Below are 18,025 nucleotides of genomic sequence, written 5' to 3'. Positions count from 1 at the left end.
TTACACATGAAACTTCTTTTTTTGAAATATCCTATTTAGAGCAAGTTTGACATCCCTATTCCTCAGGCTATAGATTATGGGATTCAGCATGGGCACAACAGTAGTATAAAATACAGAAGACACTTTGCCTTTGTCTTTGGAGCTGACAGAAAAGGGTTGTAGGTACATGAATGCCAAGGAACCAAAGAAGACAGAAACAGCAGAGAAGTGGGAGCTACAGGTACTGAAGGCTTTTAGTCTGCCATCAGCGGATTTGATACGGAGGATGCTAGCGATGATGAAGATGTAAGAACCCAGGATGGTCAGGGTTGGAATAAAGATATTGAAAGCACTGAGACACAGGAGTACTACCTCATTGACATAAGTACTGGAGCAGGCAAGCTCCATCAATGGGAAAAGATCACAGAAGTAATGGTTTATTATATTCGCCTTACAGAAAACCACTCTTAGCATGCAGAGAGTATGAACTGCTGCGCCAATGAAGCCCATGCCATACACTCCACCTACCATCCAGGAACAGACTTGGTAAGACATGGTGACATTGTAGAGCAAGGGATTACAAATGGCAGCATAGCGGTCATATGCCATTGCAGCCAACATGTGACACTCAGATATAACAAAAGCAATGAAGAAATAGAGTTGTGTCATACATTCCTGATAGGAGATGACATTTTTTGTTGCCACAAAGTTCACAAGCATTTTGGGGGTGATTATTGTGGAGTAACAGAGGTCAATAAAAGATAGACTGCTGAGGAAGAAGTACATAGGTGTGTGCAGGTGGGAGCTGAGCACAATTAGTGTGATCATGCCAAGGTTCCCCAGCACTGTAAACAGGTAGATTCCAAGGAAGAGGAGGAACAGGGGCAGTTGCAGCTCTGGTTTGTCTGTTAACCCAGCGATGATGAACTCAGTCACTCTGGACTGATTGCTGTTTGTCATTTCTTCCTGAGAGTTCTATCTAAGAAATGAAAAAAATAGGAGTTATATATTTATTGTGCTTCCATATGCTGAAGTATAATATAGAATTAAGTATTTGGAGACAGATACTACCATTTCTCTGACAGTAACTTGTACATATTAGATGGCAAAAAGGTGATCCCCTAAATTAAGGAATATGCAAATGTCAGGTAGACATAAGCCATCTGCATCCATCTGTGTTCTATTGCAGAGGAGTATGTTTGTACTTGGTCTTGAACACTTGATTTACTTTAATTTTATTTCCTCAGGACTCTATATACCTTACTTACAATACTCCTATCTTCTTTATTTATGAATATTTCATATTAAAATACATATATCATTCACAAGAGACCTCAATCAATACTACTGGAAGACTCCCCTGGAAATTTAATTTACAAATAAAATAAAAATTCCTTGCACTTTTACTCAGTATTGAATCAGAGCTTTTATTTTGGCAATTAATTGAGAAAATAAAGTAAGACATTTTTATGTATAAAGCAAACGTGAAGTAGTATCTTCTTATAAATAATAGCATCCTATATAGAGAATTCTAAAAGGGATACATACCCGAATGTATATCTATTGAAGTAGTGCATAAAGTTAGTAAGGATATGTGAAAAAGATCAAGAAGAAACTCAAGAATCATACAACTTATTTCAAATATGTAATCTTGTAAAAATTCTTATGAGTGAGGAAAATGTAAGCCACGGTAACCGAAAAGAATTAAAGAGTTATGTAAATGGAATTCAAAGATCCAGCATTCTGAATATGAAAAAAAACACCCTAAAACGTCATTTAAATTCAATGCAATTGCTGTGAACTCACAACTCTGTTTTTGCGAATGTTGATGCACATACCATACAATGCCTAGAGAATACGCGTGGCTCAGAAAAATCAGAGAAAATTAGAAAGGCAGGCATAAAGTTGAGGATTGTACTTTTTCCAACTTGAAAATTGTTTAAGTATTACAATATCAATGTGTGTATGTGTGTGTGTGTATGTGTGTGTGTGTATGCATAGGCATGTGAGGGTCATGATATGCATTTAGAGATCAAAGGACGACTTTTGCGTATCTTTCCTTGCCTTTTCACATTCTCAAGACAGGGTCTCTTTGCCTGGACAATCCAAGGCTAACTAGTCCCTTTAACCTCTGCAGCTTCCTCTACCTGTCTCCTGTTTTCCAGTGAGGCACTAGGATTACAAATATTACTATTGCTGATTTTTTTAAAAAACTGGGTTCTAAGGATCCTTATTCAGGTCTCTAGGCTTATGTATCAAGTGTGTTCACCCACTACACAATATTCCCAACCCCACTCCTAGTAGCTATTGACTGATAATGAATTAAAGATACAAGACACATCATTTAAATTGCTTCTTCAATATTCCTTATGAGACGGGCAAAAAGAACAATAGGACAAAACAAGACATGAAACAGTGAACTATTAAGTGGGATCAATAACACATATGTCTGTAATTATCAGAAAATCAAATGAAGTCCTCAATAACTTGCCTCATATCTATTCTTTCTAACTGCACAGTTGGCCATCTTCTGCTGAGGATTGCCATCCCTAATTCTAGCTTGAAGAATGTCTAGAAGTTACTGTTATTGATTCATAAAATGTCTAATAGTCTAATTGATATATTCATGTCATCATTGTTGAAACCTTTACTAACTTTATACCATGTGTTTTACAGAGTGCTTACATATACATACACAGGTATGGATTGAATGTGTCCCCCAAGGTTGTGTTATGAATTTATGTCTCCAACGTGATAGTGTGGAGAAAGAAGTAGAACCTTAAAAAGGAGACCACTTTATAAGACCACCTGTTTAATAAGAGGAAACTAGTTGTCACATGTGTAGATATGTAGCATAAGAATGAGCTTGGTGTCATTTGCACACTCTAGTACGCTAGTCTGTGTATCCTTTGTCATTCCTTGTCTAACACAGTACTATTCACCCTCTGTCATTGGACTTTCAAGCATTCAGGGACTAGAGACAAATGAATTTCTGTGCCATTATGAATTGCTACTTTAGAATATGGTACTGTACTAAATCAGCACATAACAGACAAAGACACAGATCATACAATTCTAAGTATTTCACTGGCAAGATGACTGGATTTCCTGTTCTCTTTGCTTTTCACAAGCTGACCCAGGAAACACTAGTCCTCATCACAAAATCTGCAGTATCTCTCGTAAAGTCTTTGTGACTCTGAGAGCAGTCACAAGTCCTGATCCATGACAGTTAACTAACCTGGATCTGTTTCAGATAGAATCTCTTAGTCCTGAAGCTTCATATACAGCCCTGTTAATACCACGTCTAATTGCATGTTTTTCAACTTAGCAGGTAATTGCAAGCAATCTTTTCTTCATCAGTTGATAAGTCTTGCTGTGTGTGATGGATAGTTCATCATCAAGATACCTAAATAGTTTAATGAAATGAAGTTTTATTTGGATGTATCTTAATAGTGTTATTGAGTAGAAATGACATACAATGAACAATAACCATTTGATGTACATTGTTTGATCAGTTAATATGTACCAAAATCTCATAACATCTTTTCACAATCTAGGTCATCATTATATGCATCCTCTACTAAAAGTTTTTAGGTCATTTTTTTTGCTAGCTTTCTTTAAATGCGTTCAGAATGCTTTTTAAGCACAAATCTGCCTTAAGTTCTAAGGGTAATAGTTTACCATAAACCACATATAGTATACTATACAGGGCATCATACTTTATTCATGTAAAATTAGTAGGAATTAGTACTCCTCCCAGTCTGGCCCACCTCTCATATTCTAGGAATCACTTTTGTGTTCTTTTACTTGGATTTGACCTTTATACTTACCCTATGTGTGTACAGTAACTGAACATTTCTTCTTTTTTTTGCAGCATTATTTCACTTGACATGTCCTTTGCATTTCCATGTAATTTCAAATAAGATTTCCTTTTGGAAACAAACACTGGGTTATTTCCTGAGAATAGGATGATGACTCATCACAAGTACTCAATTGCTAAGGCATTTCCAGAGGGTTTGTTTCACAGTGATCTCGGTAGGTTAATACAGTTGAAGTTTAAATACTTTCGTGTTAGCTGGTATCATTCACAAAATTGTTTTGAAACTTATAGACTATGATAATGATTGTGAATGTTTCAGGAAGATATTACATGGAAGTGAATGTGAGATAATAGTAAAACAATTTAATGGTGAGAAGCAGAAATGCTGTCATGAGAATTCAAGATAGAAATACATAGGCAACAGGGTCTCTGCTCTTCAAATTTTTCTAATACTGAATGAAACTGGGAGGCAGAACAGTTGTACACGATGATGGGAGGTCCACAGAGCCATGGTTGCTGTATGCCTGGCCCAGAAAGTGGCCAATGGATGTTTTCAAAAGAAAATAAGGTCTAGAAGGACTAACAGAAATAACATAAACCTGCACAGTTTTCAGTGACAGCAAGTATTGCTATAACAAATTTTTGTATTAAATTTTGGATTTATTAAAATAGGAAAGTAAATTAATCATTTCAAAAGGTTTATTATAAGAAACAGGGACTCTAATATAGTGAAAGTGATAAACACGCATGCTAAATACCACTAGATAAAGCATATTGATATGTTTATACATTTAATGAATGTTGTATAAATTCAAATTATCCACTATCATTTAGTGTTCATATAAAGGTTTCTGTACAGATACCTAGTATTTGTACAATCAGCAGCAGATCAGTTTTACACTTCCTATATGTTACTTTAAACATATTTTTGGTAACATCGAAACTCATTAAGCTTAAGAATGGAGTAAGTATAGCTAGAAATATGAACATAGTCAAGTCTTTCCTGCATTTCGATGTGCTAGTGGGAAATATGAATAATCATTGTCCACCAGTGTGGAGAAATTCTGACATCTGTGCTCTAGAATTCAAGATGGGCCTCTAAAATTCCGAGCTTGGAGTGGTGTAAGGAGAAACGAAACTCACATGTTTTCCTTGGAAACCTGTCTCACTGTGAAATGTGAATTGTAGGTCTAGTACTCTTCTATAAAATCTTTTCCCATTCATTGATGCCAATAATCTACAGTAAGACTACAGACTTTCCTGTATTTCAGGGTCCAGTAGGCAAGTGTCTCCTTCTGAGTAGTGTACACACACATATAATTGCATTGTCCAGATTGCCCTCAAAGCTTCCAAAGGCACTTACCTGAATCATATTATTGTCACATAGCGTTTCATACTCAGTTTTCATTACCGTATATAAAAAGAAATTCTCTCAAGATTTCTTTTCACAAGGGATGGGTTGTTGTGAGACAAGAACAATTAAAGTTTCATTTATTATCCTTTTTATAAAACTCATTAATTCCCATAAGTACAATTCTTTTCTTCCTCTTAAAATTATATCTACAATGAAGTTAAAGTCTAGAACCCAAGGCTTAGAGACACAGTTGTAGGTGGTTTTCTACAACTGTTTGAAAGCAGTTTCTGAACTATGGGAGAATATAGCTTAGTCTTTTTCAATTTTTAAGGGTTGGAGAAATAGAAAATGTTTTGTAATTGTTATTGAATGTTTTTAATTAGGGGCTGGAACAATGGCTCAGCAGTCCAGACCACATAACTGCTCTTGTAAAGAACCTGAGTTCACTCGATGGGACTCATGTGTTCACAGATGCATGTCATTGCAGCTCCAGAAAAATATGGGTCCCTTTTCTGGCCTCCATGGGCACCCATACATTAGTGCACATACACCCAGAGACATAGATGCATTAGTTGAAGGAAAATAAAATCTTAAGACAATATTTTAAAAATTGTTACATTATATTTTCTTATTGTTTTGTAACATTTCAAAATATAACTTCAGTAGAAGGGCTAGCGATGAACATGCTGATGTAAGTTTGGAAATGGGTATCAACTGTAGAATTAAATGCAATTAAATAAAATAAGACATTTTGTATATCTTTTAGTTCCAGGAAGAAAAACAAACAAACAAACAAACAAAAAACAAAACAAAAACAAAACAAACAAAAAACACTCGAGTAATAAAATGTTAGGTGTCAAACAGACCTAAGTATAGGTGGAAAAAAAATGGTTTCAAATGTCCAAACCTCAATAACTTCAAGGACAATATGAATCAACTGGTAGTAGAAAATTAATCAGAATAACAACTGGTATCCATGCATTTATGGAGACATGCAAATGTGAAAAAATAAACGAGTAAGGGATGAGGGACAAATCCTTAATACATAAATTCCTGATAATTTATGTAAACACTCTGTCCTAAAACAAATGGAGCACAATCATCCATCCCCTCACAGGGCCCCGAACACTGGTTCTTGATATGGTACGAGTTGAACCACACATGCTCTAGCAGTTTGCCCGTGACAAAACATGGTGACCTAAAACCCATCAGCTCATTCTAACGTGGTCAACACTATGAACAATATCTAACTAGTATTCTCAAAACTATTACACTTATCACAAAAAGGACAATTGAAAAAGTAAACAGGAGCCCAAGGTGCCATGGAAACAAACTGTAATTAGGTAAGTAAGATGGAATTCTCAATAGCAAAAATGATAGTGAGAAAAAATAAGAAAATATCAATAAAAAATAAGGCATAAATAAATAAACAAACATTAAAGTCAATATTAGATGTTTGAGTTTTAAAAGATATTTTGTTAATTCTTTGATGATTTTTGTACATTGTATTTTTATGGTATGATGAAACCATCTTCTCTGAAACTCACCTCCTGTTCCATATCCACTCCATCTTGAGGCCTCATTCCTTTTGTAAAACCCACTGAGTACAATTTGTAATACTCATATATTCACTCTTTTGTGTGAATATGACTGACTTTAAAGAAAACTACCCTTCTCCCAGCAGCTATCAATTTCTACAGCTCCGCAGATTAAGGGTGGGATTTTGTACATCCTCCAGCAGTGCGAGGAATTTGCATGACTTGAACTTGGGCAGGTCATAGACATGCTGCCACAACCTCTATGATTTCACATCGACAAATGTCCTTCAAATAGCACTTTCTTGTAGTCAGTCACTACATTTGGCCTGTTTGCTCTTAATGTTTTATTTTTGTTGTTTGTCTGTTTTTTTTGTTTTTTTTTTCCTGATGTGATATTGAACATTTCGAGGGTCATTTACTATGGATGCCCTTAGGGCTGAACACTCTTGTTATGATTTCTCTTCTGCACTCAATTAGTGTAGGACTGACTGTGTGCATCATAATGTACTGCAAAAACAGCTTCTCTGTCTTTGGGAGATGCACCAACTTCTTGCTGATTAGCTTTAATGAATGTGTCATTTTGATGGTTATAGGAGACAAGGCAGGACGCTATATACATAGGAGTCCTCTCTACTAATTTTGCTTATCTCTCTACAAGTATAAACTTACTCTGAGATAAAAGTAGAATGTCAAAATACTCTGCTTATTTTCTTAAGTGAAAGTTAGGAAAGAAAGAAAGGAAGGAAGGAAGGAAGGAAGGAAGGAAGGAAGGAAGGAAGAAAGAAAGGAAAGAAGGAAAAGGAAGAGGAAAACATTCCTAGACCATTGTTATATATTTTATATGCCTCTACAGTTTTAGGCACCTTTTAAATCATTTAAAGCTTTATTGGATTATAGTTGAATAATTTAACTATTTATAGCATATTTATAATTCATATGTAAATTAACATAGAACTCACATACACTATAATGCTCACAAGACCATTCCAGATGTCCAAAAATGTACATTTCTTCTCATTTTCTTTTATAAATCCATGGGCTGTATGCATATATGTACATATGTGTTAGCACATGTACTCACCCATGTATACTCATGCAGAGGCCATACCATTCAATGGTCTCTATGGCTGTCCTCATTTTTCCTAAAGTTAGAGTCTCTCTGAATCTGGAACTTGGATTTTATAAGATTTTGAGTAGGCTGTCAGGCCATATTCTGTCTCTCCCTCTTCCAGCACCAGGGTTATAACTACACTGCCATGCTCACCTTTTGACTTGGGTGATGAACTTGGGTCAAAATATTTGTGCATCAGCCTCTCGTCTCATGCCCCTCCAAAATTACAATGTTTAATAAAAATGAAGACAAATTAAGAAAATTTATGATTGGCCATGGTTACACATGCCTCTAATCTGCTCAGTCATAAGGATGAATGAGGAGTGTTCACATAAGAACAGCTGGGTTACAAATTGAGTTTAAAGGATACATGACAACAGATTGTGGCTTTGTCTTAAAAAATAAACTATTGTGAAAATATATATTTCTATAATCTGTCTACCAAAAGAATTCAGGTTCCAGTGCTTTGCGAATTGAAATACTTACAATTTCCTTCTACTTATCAATCTCAAGATGTTTGCAGCTGAACTTAACCTGAAAATCCCTTCTATTGTTTAGTCCCTAAGCATGCTTAGAGCTGAGAGGATAAGGTTGAGTCTAGTTTGCTGTTCATAATAAAACATCCGTTTTTTCTCTGTAGAGCTTGCTGTTTCTGATTCACCTTGCTGAGTATTCAACATATCTCTTCTTAATACACGTGAAATGGACAATCAGTACAGGTACAATTATTATTATATATAGTGAACTTAATCTGAAATCTCTCCTATAGTTAATGTTCTGAAAACTAGCCCACAGCCAGTGCTTATATGGAAACTTTGGAAGGTGGGGCATAGCTGTAGAAAATAGGTCACTGACAAAGGTCCTTTATGGGAAAATTATCCCTGGTCATTTTTTGTATCATTCTCTGTTTTCTGGCATGCTATGACAGTGAACCATTTTTGCTACCACATTGTTCCCCCAGGATGGAAATTTTAAATCAGAGAAATAAAAGAAAAACTCTGCATGACTTTATTATCCAAGCTTATGACAGTACTACATATTTCATAATAGAATGTTCAGATTTTTTTAGTTATTAATTCTTTTGATATTTATTGGTTTGTAAAGGTATTTGAATATACACATATATGTATAATGTATATTCAAATAGGAGAATGAACTCTCTTATCTCATTACCAAGGTAACGCGACATGTTCCCATCATATATTTGAAGCTAGCCCTCCTCTATAACTGTTAGGGACATATCTGATGTGATAGTTGGAGGGTAAGCAGACTAATGCTCAGTACAGAGGGAAAAGGAGGCTAACGCTATGCTAGGAGACACAAGTACAACACTGAGGAGAGGAAAAGCACGGAGTTTCTTAGAGATATCTCTACTCTTCTCCTCAATTCTATACTACAAAGGCTTTGAAGCTTATAGAGATAAACAGGAACACAACACCTAAAATAATTCAGGAATATGCAGCTTCCCACATGATTAAGGTATATGCATATATGATATTTTAGAAGAAAAGAATTCTCAATAAATAAGGGCTTAATGATGATTGACTCTGAGAAGCTCTTCATGGAAGAGATGAGAAAAGTCATGTAGGTGATGCTGCCTCCAGAAGGAAAAGGCATGTTGGGTGAGCAAATAGGTGTAAAGAGCTGGTGCAACTCTCTGCTGGGAACAGTGATATTCCCAGGAAACATTTTTTTCTTCTTAATATTTTCAAATCCTCCAACATGAGCTTAGATTAGAAAAAGAAAAATTTTCTAATTAACCTCTTTTTTTATCTTTTTTTTTTGTTTTGGGTTATTTTTTTCTTTCTTTTTCTTTTTTTTTTTAAATTTTTTCCAGAAAGGCAGGATGTGGGGAAGGGAATGACACTGGAGTGTGGGTGTTCAGGGGGAATACAGATATCTTCAGAAGCAGGTATCGGCTGGGTGAAGGTTCAGGGGACAAGTCACTATGACTCTGCCTATGACTCGCTTGTCCTTATCTAAGTTGGTATTGTCTGCCAAGGCTACCTATTTACAAGGTCCATGACCACTCAGGCTTATAAATTTCCACAAAAGCTGCCCGTTGACATTAGCTTATAGCCATCTGTTTCAATGTTCTTCCACTGAGACCCAAGACTTGGTGTTAGTATATATGTATGACAGGCCCACTGCTGATTTTAGGCCTATGGCTGATTTTAGGCCTACAGTGTGTAAGCAGGGCTGCTCCTGACATCTCCTCCCTTCTTTAAGTATAGAAGGGCTGTGGCAATTTTAAACTTGTGAAGGTGGGGATAGAGGCCTGACCTCCAGTATTTGAAGGGGACCTTGTAATGGTTCCAGTCCTCCTGTCATTGTCCAGTGAGGCATGAGGGCCATACCCGTCCCGATGTCTTTTTCCTGGAGAGGGGATACTTTTGACATCAACCCCTATGCAGTCAGGCTTGTCCCTCAGGGAACCCAGATAGATATTTTTATCTTTTATTGATATTCCCTTGCAGTGTTTAGCCTTGAATCTAATTAACCTCTTGATTGCATATAATTCCTTTCAGAGTGGCCAGTCAGTTTTAATGGATAAGAGTTGCTTCCCTTCACTGAGAAGACTGTTGCACACTCAATGTTGAAATATGAAGGAATAACCCACACGAGTGCATTTGTAAAATCATGCAGAAAAAACAGTAGCATAAACCAAACCAACCAAACCCAACTGAAACAGATAGATGGGATGGTGAAGACCATTAACCACATCACTTTGGATGCAGAGGCAGAAGATCACTGTGAGTTCCTGGCCATCATGCTCTATATACTATGCTGTGCTAGCAGACACAAGTACAACACAGGGGAGAGGAAAAGCATGGTGCTTCTTGGAGATACCTCTACTCTTCTCCACAATGCTGTGCTACATACTATGGTACAGGCCAGCTCGGGCTGCACAGGCAAACCCTGTCTCAAAAGAATTGTGCTAAGAGGCCGATTTCTAAATATGAGATTCTAAAATTTTGATTTTTAATAATGCATTCATTCTCTGAAACAGGGAAGAATAGTACAGAACAGTTACCAAAACAAACTCTAAAACTCAATTGAGGGAGAATGTACAGCATGTGAGATCATGGGAAATGCGTGTGGTTACATTGAGCATTGTCTAAGTCTCATACAGTGTCAATTTGTTGTGGGGAGGAGTCATATTGTTTCTCATGTTTCCATTACCCCAATATAGATGTGTGTTTTAGTAAAAATTGAGAATATTTTCATATATACTCATTTTTACTAAAGTAATTTATTTCAGGAATCACATTAAGAGATTATTGCTAATAGACTTAACTTGAAAGGCTAAATATACAAAATATTGAAATGATCAAATCATACTAACCAAAAGTATTCCCTTAAGAAAGATGAATAAAACTCATCTGAAAATAGTCATGCTCCAGATACACAAAGAAGGCTTTAAAGAAGTTTTAATCTATCTAGACGTAGTACAGTTAACTCTTGGTGGATAAACACAGGGACATCCTATAATCATTTCCTCCAAATATCTGAACTACTGAATCTAATCATTCCTTATATCAGTTTTCCCAAAAATTAAATAATCACATACTAGCAATACTATCATGATCAGGCAGGCATGCATTGCTGCCTCTGGACTGTGTTCTAATCAGAACTCTAGGTATAATACAACTTTGCTAATATAAAATACTCTTTACACATGCAATTTCTGTTTCTGGAACACCATCTTTAGAGTAAATTTGACATACTTATTCCTCAGGCTGTAAATCAGGGGATTCAGCATGGACACAACAGTTGTATAAAACAGAGATGATGCTTTATTTTCATCTTTGGAGCACATTAATGAAGGTTGAAAATACGTGAAGTCCGGGGAAAGGAAGACAGAAATAGCAAAGAAATGGGAACTGCAGATGCCTAAGGGTTTGAATCTGCCCTTGGTGGATTTAATACAGAGAATGCTGACAATGTTGAATATGTAAGGGGCTAAAGTGGTTTGGGTTGGGACATATTGAATAACTGTGGTACAGAAGCATTACCTTATTGACAAATTTACTGGAGTAGGCATGCTGCAGCAGTGGAGGATCACAGAAGCAATGGTTTATTACTTTACCCTTGCCTAAAGGCACTCTCAGCATGCAATGTGTTTGAATTGCATCTTCAGTGAAGCCAATAGCATGTACTTCACTTATCATCCAGAAACAGACTTCTTAAAACTGATAACATTATATACCAATCAGTTGCAGATGACAACTTAGTGGTCATTTGCCATTATAGCCAACAGTTAACAACTTAACAAGACTTAGGAAGGAAAAGAGTAGAGTCATTTGGTTCAGGAAAGCGGTGGCATGGTTTTCTTCCACAAAGCTCATCATCATTTGAAGTTAATGTCAATTTGGTAAAGCTTAAAATGAAAAAATGATCAACTTATATGTCCCATCAATTCTAGTGGTGTAAACAGCATCCCTCCCCCCAAAAAAATCCCTGAAAAATGTGCATGTACAAGAGAACTTGTGTATGGTTTGTTACTGCAGAAGTGCTTCTATTCAAACGTTGAAAGCCATCCAAATGTGCATTCAATGATACATAGACAGGAAAAGTGTACTTTGTTTTTGAACTAGAGTGTTATTCTGTAGTAAGGAGGTCTGCAGTTCTGAGATATGTCACATCTTCAAATGGCCTGAAGCATGCCAAGAGAAAGGAATCAGAGAAGGTCATACATTATGTGACACCATGTGTAGGAAATGTAGGGAACAAGATGGAAAGAAGTTTAGCACCTGCCTGGTGCATTGAAAGGGAGGTATCACTTGATCATATGTGGTTATGAGGCTTTAGTTGATATTTGATAAAAATAATCTATAGTCGACTCATGAATATACAAGACTTTTAACTGTACATTGAAAGCTATGAATTTTCAAATATCTCAGATACACGTTAGAAATGCATTATGAACATTACAAACACGAGTCAGTGAGATGGTTTAGTTATTAAATATAACCACAGCACAGATGTGGTGAGCTGAGTTCAACTCATGTAGCTTACTTAACAGATGGAGGAGAGAACCAACTCTACAACATTGCCCTTTGACCTCCACCGGCACATACATCACATGTGCACACACACATAAACACACAATTAACAAACACATAATAGTAACAAGTGAAAAAATAAATTATAAATGCACTAAAACAATATTGACATCATGTAATCCATATAAAACAATCCATCCTAACCTGCTACTTTTCCACTCTTCTGGAAGTCTTTCCAATCTAGGGCATATCCTGCAGATGCAGCATTGATTCATACCATGTTTTGTGTTTACTTTTCTTAATTTCTATATTTTGAATGGGTAATGTTGGAACTACCACTTTAAATTTTGAGGAAAAAGTAGCACAATTTTCAGATATGACTGTTGTCTGTTTATCGCCTAGCATATTTTCCACAAAACTTAAAGAAGCACCATTTTTATAAGTGTGTGTCTACTTAATTTTAGTTTTCCATTTTAATGATCATTTGTGAATATAAATCTGCATTTTTAACTACAATAACTATACTATCCAGAGTAAGTAAATCATTTATTTGATTTATATAAGTAAATCATTTAAATTATCAAAAAATTCTTCTACCTAGTGAAAAACTACTTCCTGTCTTTATATCTTGTACTATATGCTAAGCATTATTCTCTTCTCTATTTGCATTAGTTTGCCCATTTTAGTCAGTCTATGCAACTAGGGTCAATCAGTGTTTCTCGTTTTCATCAACTGACATTTTACCTGTATGATGATCTCCATGTTTATCCAGCTTGTTATCTAGGTTGTTTCAAATAAGATTTTCTCTGAAGAAGAGACCAAAATTATATTCTTCCAAAACAATTTAATAATTACTCATGATAATAATAGGATTTCTGAAGGGTCCATAGACTTTCCTTTCATCATGACTTTACTAAGTTAATCTAATGAAATATTATGATAGTTCTATACTAACTTATAAGATCATTGCTAAATTCTGACAGTCATTTTATGTACATTACATAGTTTCTTGGTGCCAAAAATACAGAAACAAAATCTCTTAGTTCTTGAAATATAGGTAACATCTAAAGTTAGTTCTAGTATTATAAATATTGCTGAGATATTCTGCCCTGTCCAGCAGGACATTAAACAGGGGTCCGGGGAGGTAACCTGAAAGAGAGCGGGGGGAGCAGGCAAAGACGAAAGGAATGATGACCTGTCTATAATCTGATCAGATTGTAATTTTTACTTTTCCACACACAGGTTTTATACACAAAAAGGCAGGAAGTGGGGGAAGGGATGATGCAGGAGTGTGGGTGTTCAGGGGGAGTACAGTTATCTTCCAGAACAGAGTGTCATCTGGGTGAAGGTTCAGGGGACAGACCACTATGACTCCAACTATGATTCACTTGTCTTTATCTAAGTTGGTACTATCCACCAAGGTTACCCATCTACAAGGCCTTATGACTAGGCTTGGCAACCTTCCACCAAAGCTGTCTGTTTACAATAACTCCCAGGTATCTGTTTCAGTGTTTTTCCACAGAGACCCAAGATTTTGTTCTAGCAGGCATGTATGTCAGGCCTATTGCTGATTTTAGGCCTATGGCTGATTTTAGGCCTTCAGTGTATAAGCAAGGCTGCTCCCGACAATATTCCATTTCACCTTGTCTTGACAAGAGAATTCTATCAATAACAGACAATTTTAAAATTTTATAAAGAATAAAACAAATGCTTGCATGATGATAATGACTCAAGAAATTATTTAGATGTGTGTGTGTGAGTTGATGAAAATACTTCTCAGAATTAAGCAGAAATGGAGCGATACATGATGCAGAGTCCCTGCTTCTAAGAATGATACAATCTAGAGAAATATGCCAGGCTAGGCCATAGGATAAATGTGATTGGCAAGTCCATAGAAGCACAGATGCTATGATGCTAGTCAAAATTAGTCAAGAAAAGATTTATAGAAGTCTATTAGAGTAAGTACAAACATGTCTGCACAATATTCAAAGTTTGGAACTAGAGAACAATAGATTTTCATCTTTAAAATATATTAATCTACAAAAATCACAAAAATACAAATAAACTTAAATGATTTATTAAAACAAGTATGTTGTGGAAGATGTTTAATCAGGAAGCATTCACGCTGGCTTTTCTTAATCAGCCACCATGTTCCCAACTAGCCTAGGCCTGCGTTCATGAGCTAGTGGTGGAGGTATGTTTTCACTGCTGCCCTGGCCCAATTAGCTAAACAAAATATAAGTTGTTACCCAGGACTGTTCTCCATACCTGACCTGCCATAGCTCTTCATCCTCCTACCTATCTGCTCTCTCTCTCTCTCTCTCTCTCTCTCTCTCTCTCTCTCTCTCCTCACTCCTTCTCTTCCATATATATATATATATATATATATATATATATATATATATATATATACATATATGTATATATCTATATATATGTATCTATCTATCTATCTATATCTATATATCTATATCTATATCTATATCTATATCTATATCTATATCTATATATATATATTAGGACAATAGGAGTCAGGGTTTATAGAAAATCAAGGGTCTTTAGTTCACTTTTCAAAAAGAGTATTCTCTTGTTTTCTAGTTTTGGTGTTACTGGATGAGTTAAAGATGACATGGCAAAGAGGTATTGTCATATATTTAAAGGCAAGCTGAAGAAAAAAACACCAATATTCTATGACAACTATGGGATTCTGCTGAAATAATAAATTCAAGATAATAAGGTTTAAAACAAACAAAGAAACAAAGGTTGACACTCAGAAGAAGAATGAAGGCTTCAGTATGTTTCTGGACACAGATTAATATAGTGAACAGGAGTTCCATGAGTTATTTGGAATTTTCCATACTCGAGTTCTTAATGAATTTTGTTTAAAGGCATTGATGCTTGCAGGAATCATGAAGTCTGTAAGTATCTAAAGCAATGTAGAAATACCAATCTATTGTAGGGATAGACCAGCAAAGCCAGAGTGTTGCTGTTGAAGCCTTCAGAAGATGTGAAAGGTGTATTCTTACTAAGAGATACTGCACCTTTCTGATATGGATAATACTATTTGACAGAACTGAAGTTTCTGGTTTGGAGCTTAATTGGATAAAGGTTATAAAGTAAAGTTTATTGTGTTTAAGTCTCCTCCATGCATGTCAGGATCCCACAAAGGATAGTTTAGGGGTATGAATACTACATGTAATTAGAAAGATAACTACTTTCCAGTTTCAAATTTTCTATATAAAAATAGAACAATAGTGCACTTTTCTATCACTTCTGAAACTGAGATTCTATAATGTTATCTTAGGAAGATCAGTAGCTATTTTAAATAGAGAAAAGTAGTATAGAACATTCAGGAAACAGGAAACTTTCAGGAACAAAGATGATGGCAAAGCCATTAAACTGTGCCAGTAACTATGACAACAGTGTATGAATATGTACAATATGCACTGTCTTGTTCAATGATTTCAGTGTCATTTCCCCGAAGGTAGAAAAATATTATTTCTAATGTGTTTTATATTCCTTAATACATGTCTACATGTTTAGCTAGATGTAGGAGCGATAATTTGGGCTTATTCATCTTTGCTAAATCCACTTAGTTTAGAGATCACTTTTTCACATATAGTCGACAATACACTTAATTGAGAGTGTAGGATACACAAAAAACAGATAATAGATAACTTTCTACCATGTGTATTTATTTTCTTAAACAAGAAAAGAATATATCTCTAGAAAAGAGCCATATCATACACATATAAAACATAATGAACTATAGGAAGACTTTGGTAGTGTTTTGAAAAATATTTAGAGCTATGGTAGTTAGCTTAAGGATGACAGACTCTGGGACATCACAGAGTTGCTTACATCGTGTATCTAAAATTTTTGATCCAATTCTTCTTGGCAATTTTCTGGTAGTAAATAGCAGTGTAATAACACAAATCTGAAGTTTAACATGTATTGTTACCTCAAGGTATTTTTCTTTTCAAAATTGTAGATACAAGAACTTTCTACTAAGGCAAAATATAATGTTACATATGAAATGCCTTCTTTTGAAGCAATTTACTTAGAGCAAGCTTGACATCTTTATTCCTCAGGCTGTAGATCAAGGGATTCAGCATGGGCACAACAGTAGTGTAAAATACAGAGGACACTTTCCCTTGATCTTTGGAGCTAACTGATGATGGCTGAAAGTACATGAATCCCAAAGAACCAAAGAAGACAGCCACAGAAGAGAAGTGGGAGCTGCAGGTGCTTATGGCTTTTAATCTACCATCAGTGGATTTAATGCGGATGATTCTGGCAATGATAATGCCATAGGAGCTCCAGATTGTTAGAGTTGGAACACAGAAATTAAAAGTACTGAGGCACAGAAGTACTACCTCATTGACAAATGTACTGGAGCAGGCAAGTTGCAGCAATGGAAGAAGATCACAGAAGAAATGATTTACTACATTAGCCTTGCAGAAAAATACTCGTAGCATGCAAACTGTATGAACTGTGGCTTCAATGAAGCCTATGCAATACACCCCACCTATCATCCAGAAACAGACTTGGTAAGACATGGTGACATTGTACCTCAAAGGGTTACAGATGGCAACATAGCGGTCATATGCCATTGCAGACAATATGTAACACTCAGATATAACTAAGGCTATGAAGCAGTAGAGCTGGGTCATGCATTCAGGGTAAGAGATGATATTCTTCTCTGTCACAAAGTTCACCAGCATTTTGGGGATAATAACAGTGGAGTAACAGAGGTCAATGAAGGACAGACTGCTGAGGAAGAAGTACATGGGGGTGTGCAGGTGGGAGCTGATCAGGATCAGGATGATCATGCCCAGGTTCCCCAGCACTGTGAGCAGGTAGATTCCAAGGAAGAGGAGGAACAGGGGCAACTGCAGCTCTGGTTTGTCTGTTAACCCAGCGAGGATGAACTCAGTCACTGTGGACTGATTGCCTTCAGCCATTTTCTCCTGAACATTTTTTGTAGGAAGTGAGAAAAAGATGGTTTATTAGTCTACACTTGATTGTAACATTGAATTAAAATATTTTTATTGTGTTGTCTTCTGCTTCCTACAGCTCTTCATGGGTGTTACCATTAAAGACATTAACACAAGGCTTGCAGATAAATATCTAGTATATCCATATTTATCTGTGTTCCATAAAACCACAAATAACAGCTATAATAAATTCTATGGAGTTATCTTGAAATCTCTCATG

General features: G+C 35.9%; 2 protein-coding genes across 2 annotated transcripts; both read right to left on the bottom strand.

Annotated features, from left to right (window-relative positions):
• Nucleotides 1-939, bottom strand: LOC114611149 (olfactory receptor 150). The gene has a single exon (XM_028755797.1). It carries the CDS (start codon nucleotides 937-939, stop codon nucleotides 1-3), a length of 939 nt encoding a protein of 312 aa, XP_028611630.1.
• A 15,894-nt stretch (nucleotides 940-16,833) lies between these two features.
• Nucleotides 16,834-17,778, bottom strand: LOC114611168 (olfactory receptor 150-like). The gene has a single exon (XM_028755817.1). The coding sequence runs from the start codon at nucleotides 17,770-17,772 to the stop codon at nucleotides 16,834-16,836; it is 939 nt and encodes a 312-aa protein (XP_028611650.1). The 5' UTR covers nucleotides 17,773-17,778.
• Between the last annotated feature and the right edge of the window lie 247 nt (nucleotides 17,779-18,025).

Source organism: Grammomys surdaster, unplaced genomic scaffold (assembly GCF_004785775.1).
Source record: "Grammomys surdaster isolate TR1022 unplaced genomic scaffold, NIH_TR_1.0 126086, whole genome shotgun sequence".
In the NCBI taxonomy this organism is placed as follows: domain Eukaryota; kingdom Metazoa; phylum Chordata; class Mammalia; order Rodentia; family Muridae; genus Grammomys; species Grammomys surdaster.
This window is presented reverse-complemented; position numbering and strand designations above follow the sequence as displayed.

Excerpts from the sequence above, each read along its gene's own strand:
- LOC114611149 (XM_028755797.1), bottom strand. The coding sequence starts at position 939 with ATGACAAACAGCAATCAGTCCAGAGTGACTGAGTTCATCATCGCTGGG.
- LOC114611168 (XM_028755817.1), bottom strand. The coding sequence starts at position 17,772 with ATGGCTGAAGGCAATCAGTCCACAGTGACTGAGTTCATCCTCGCTGGG.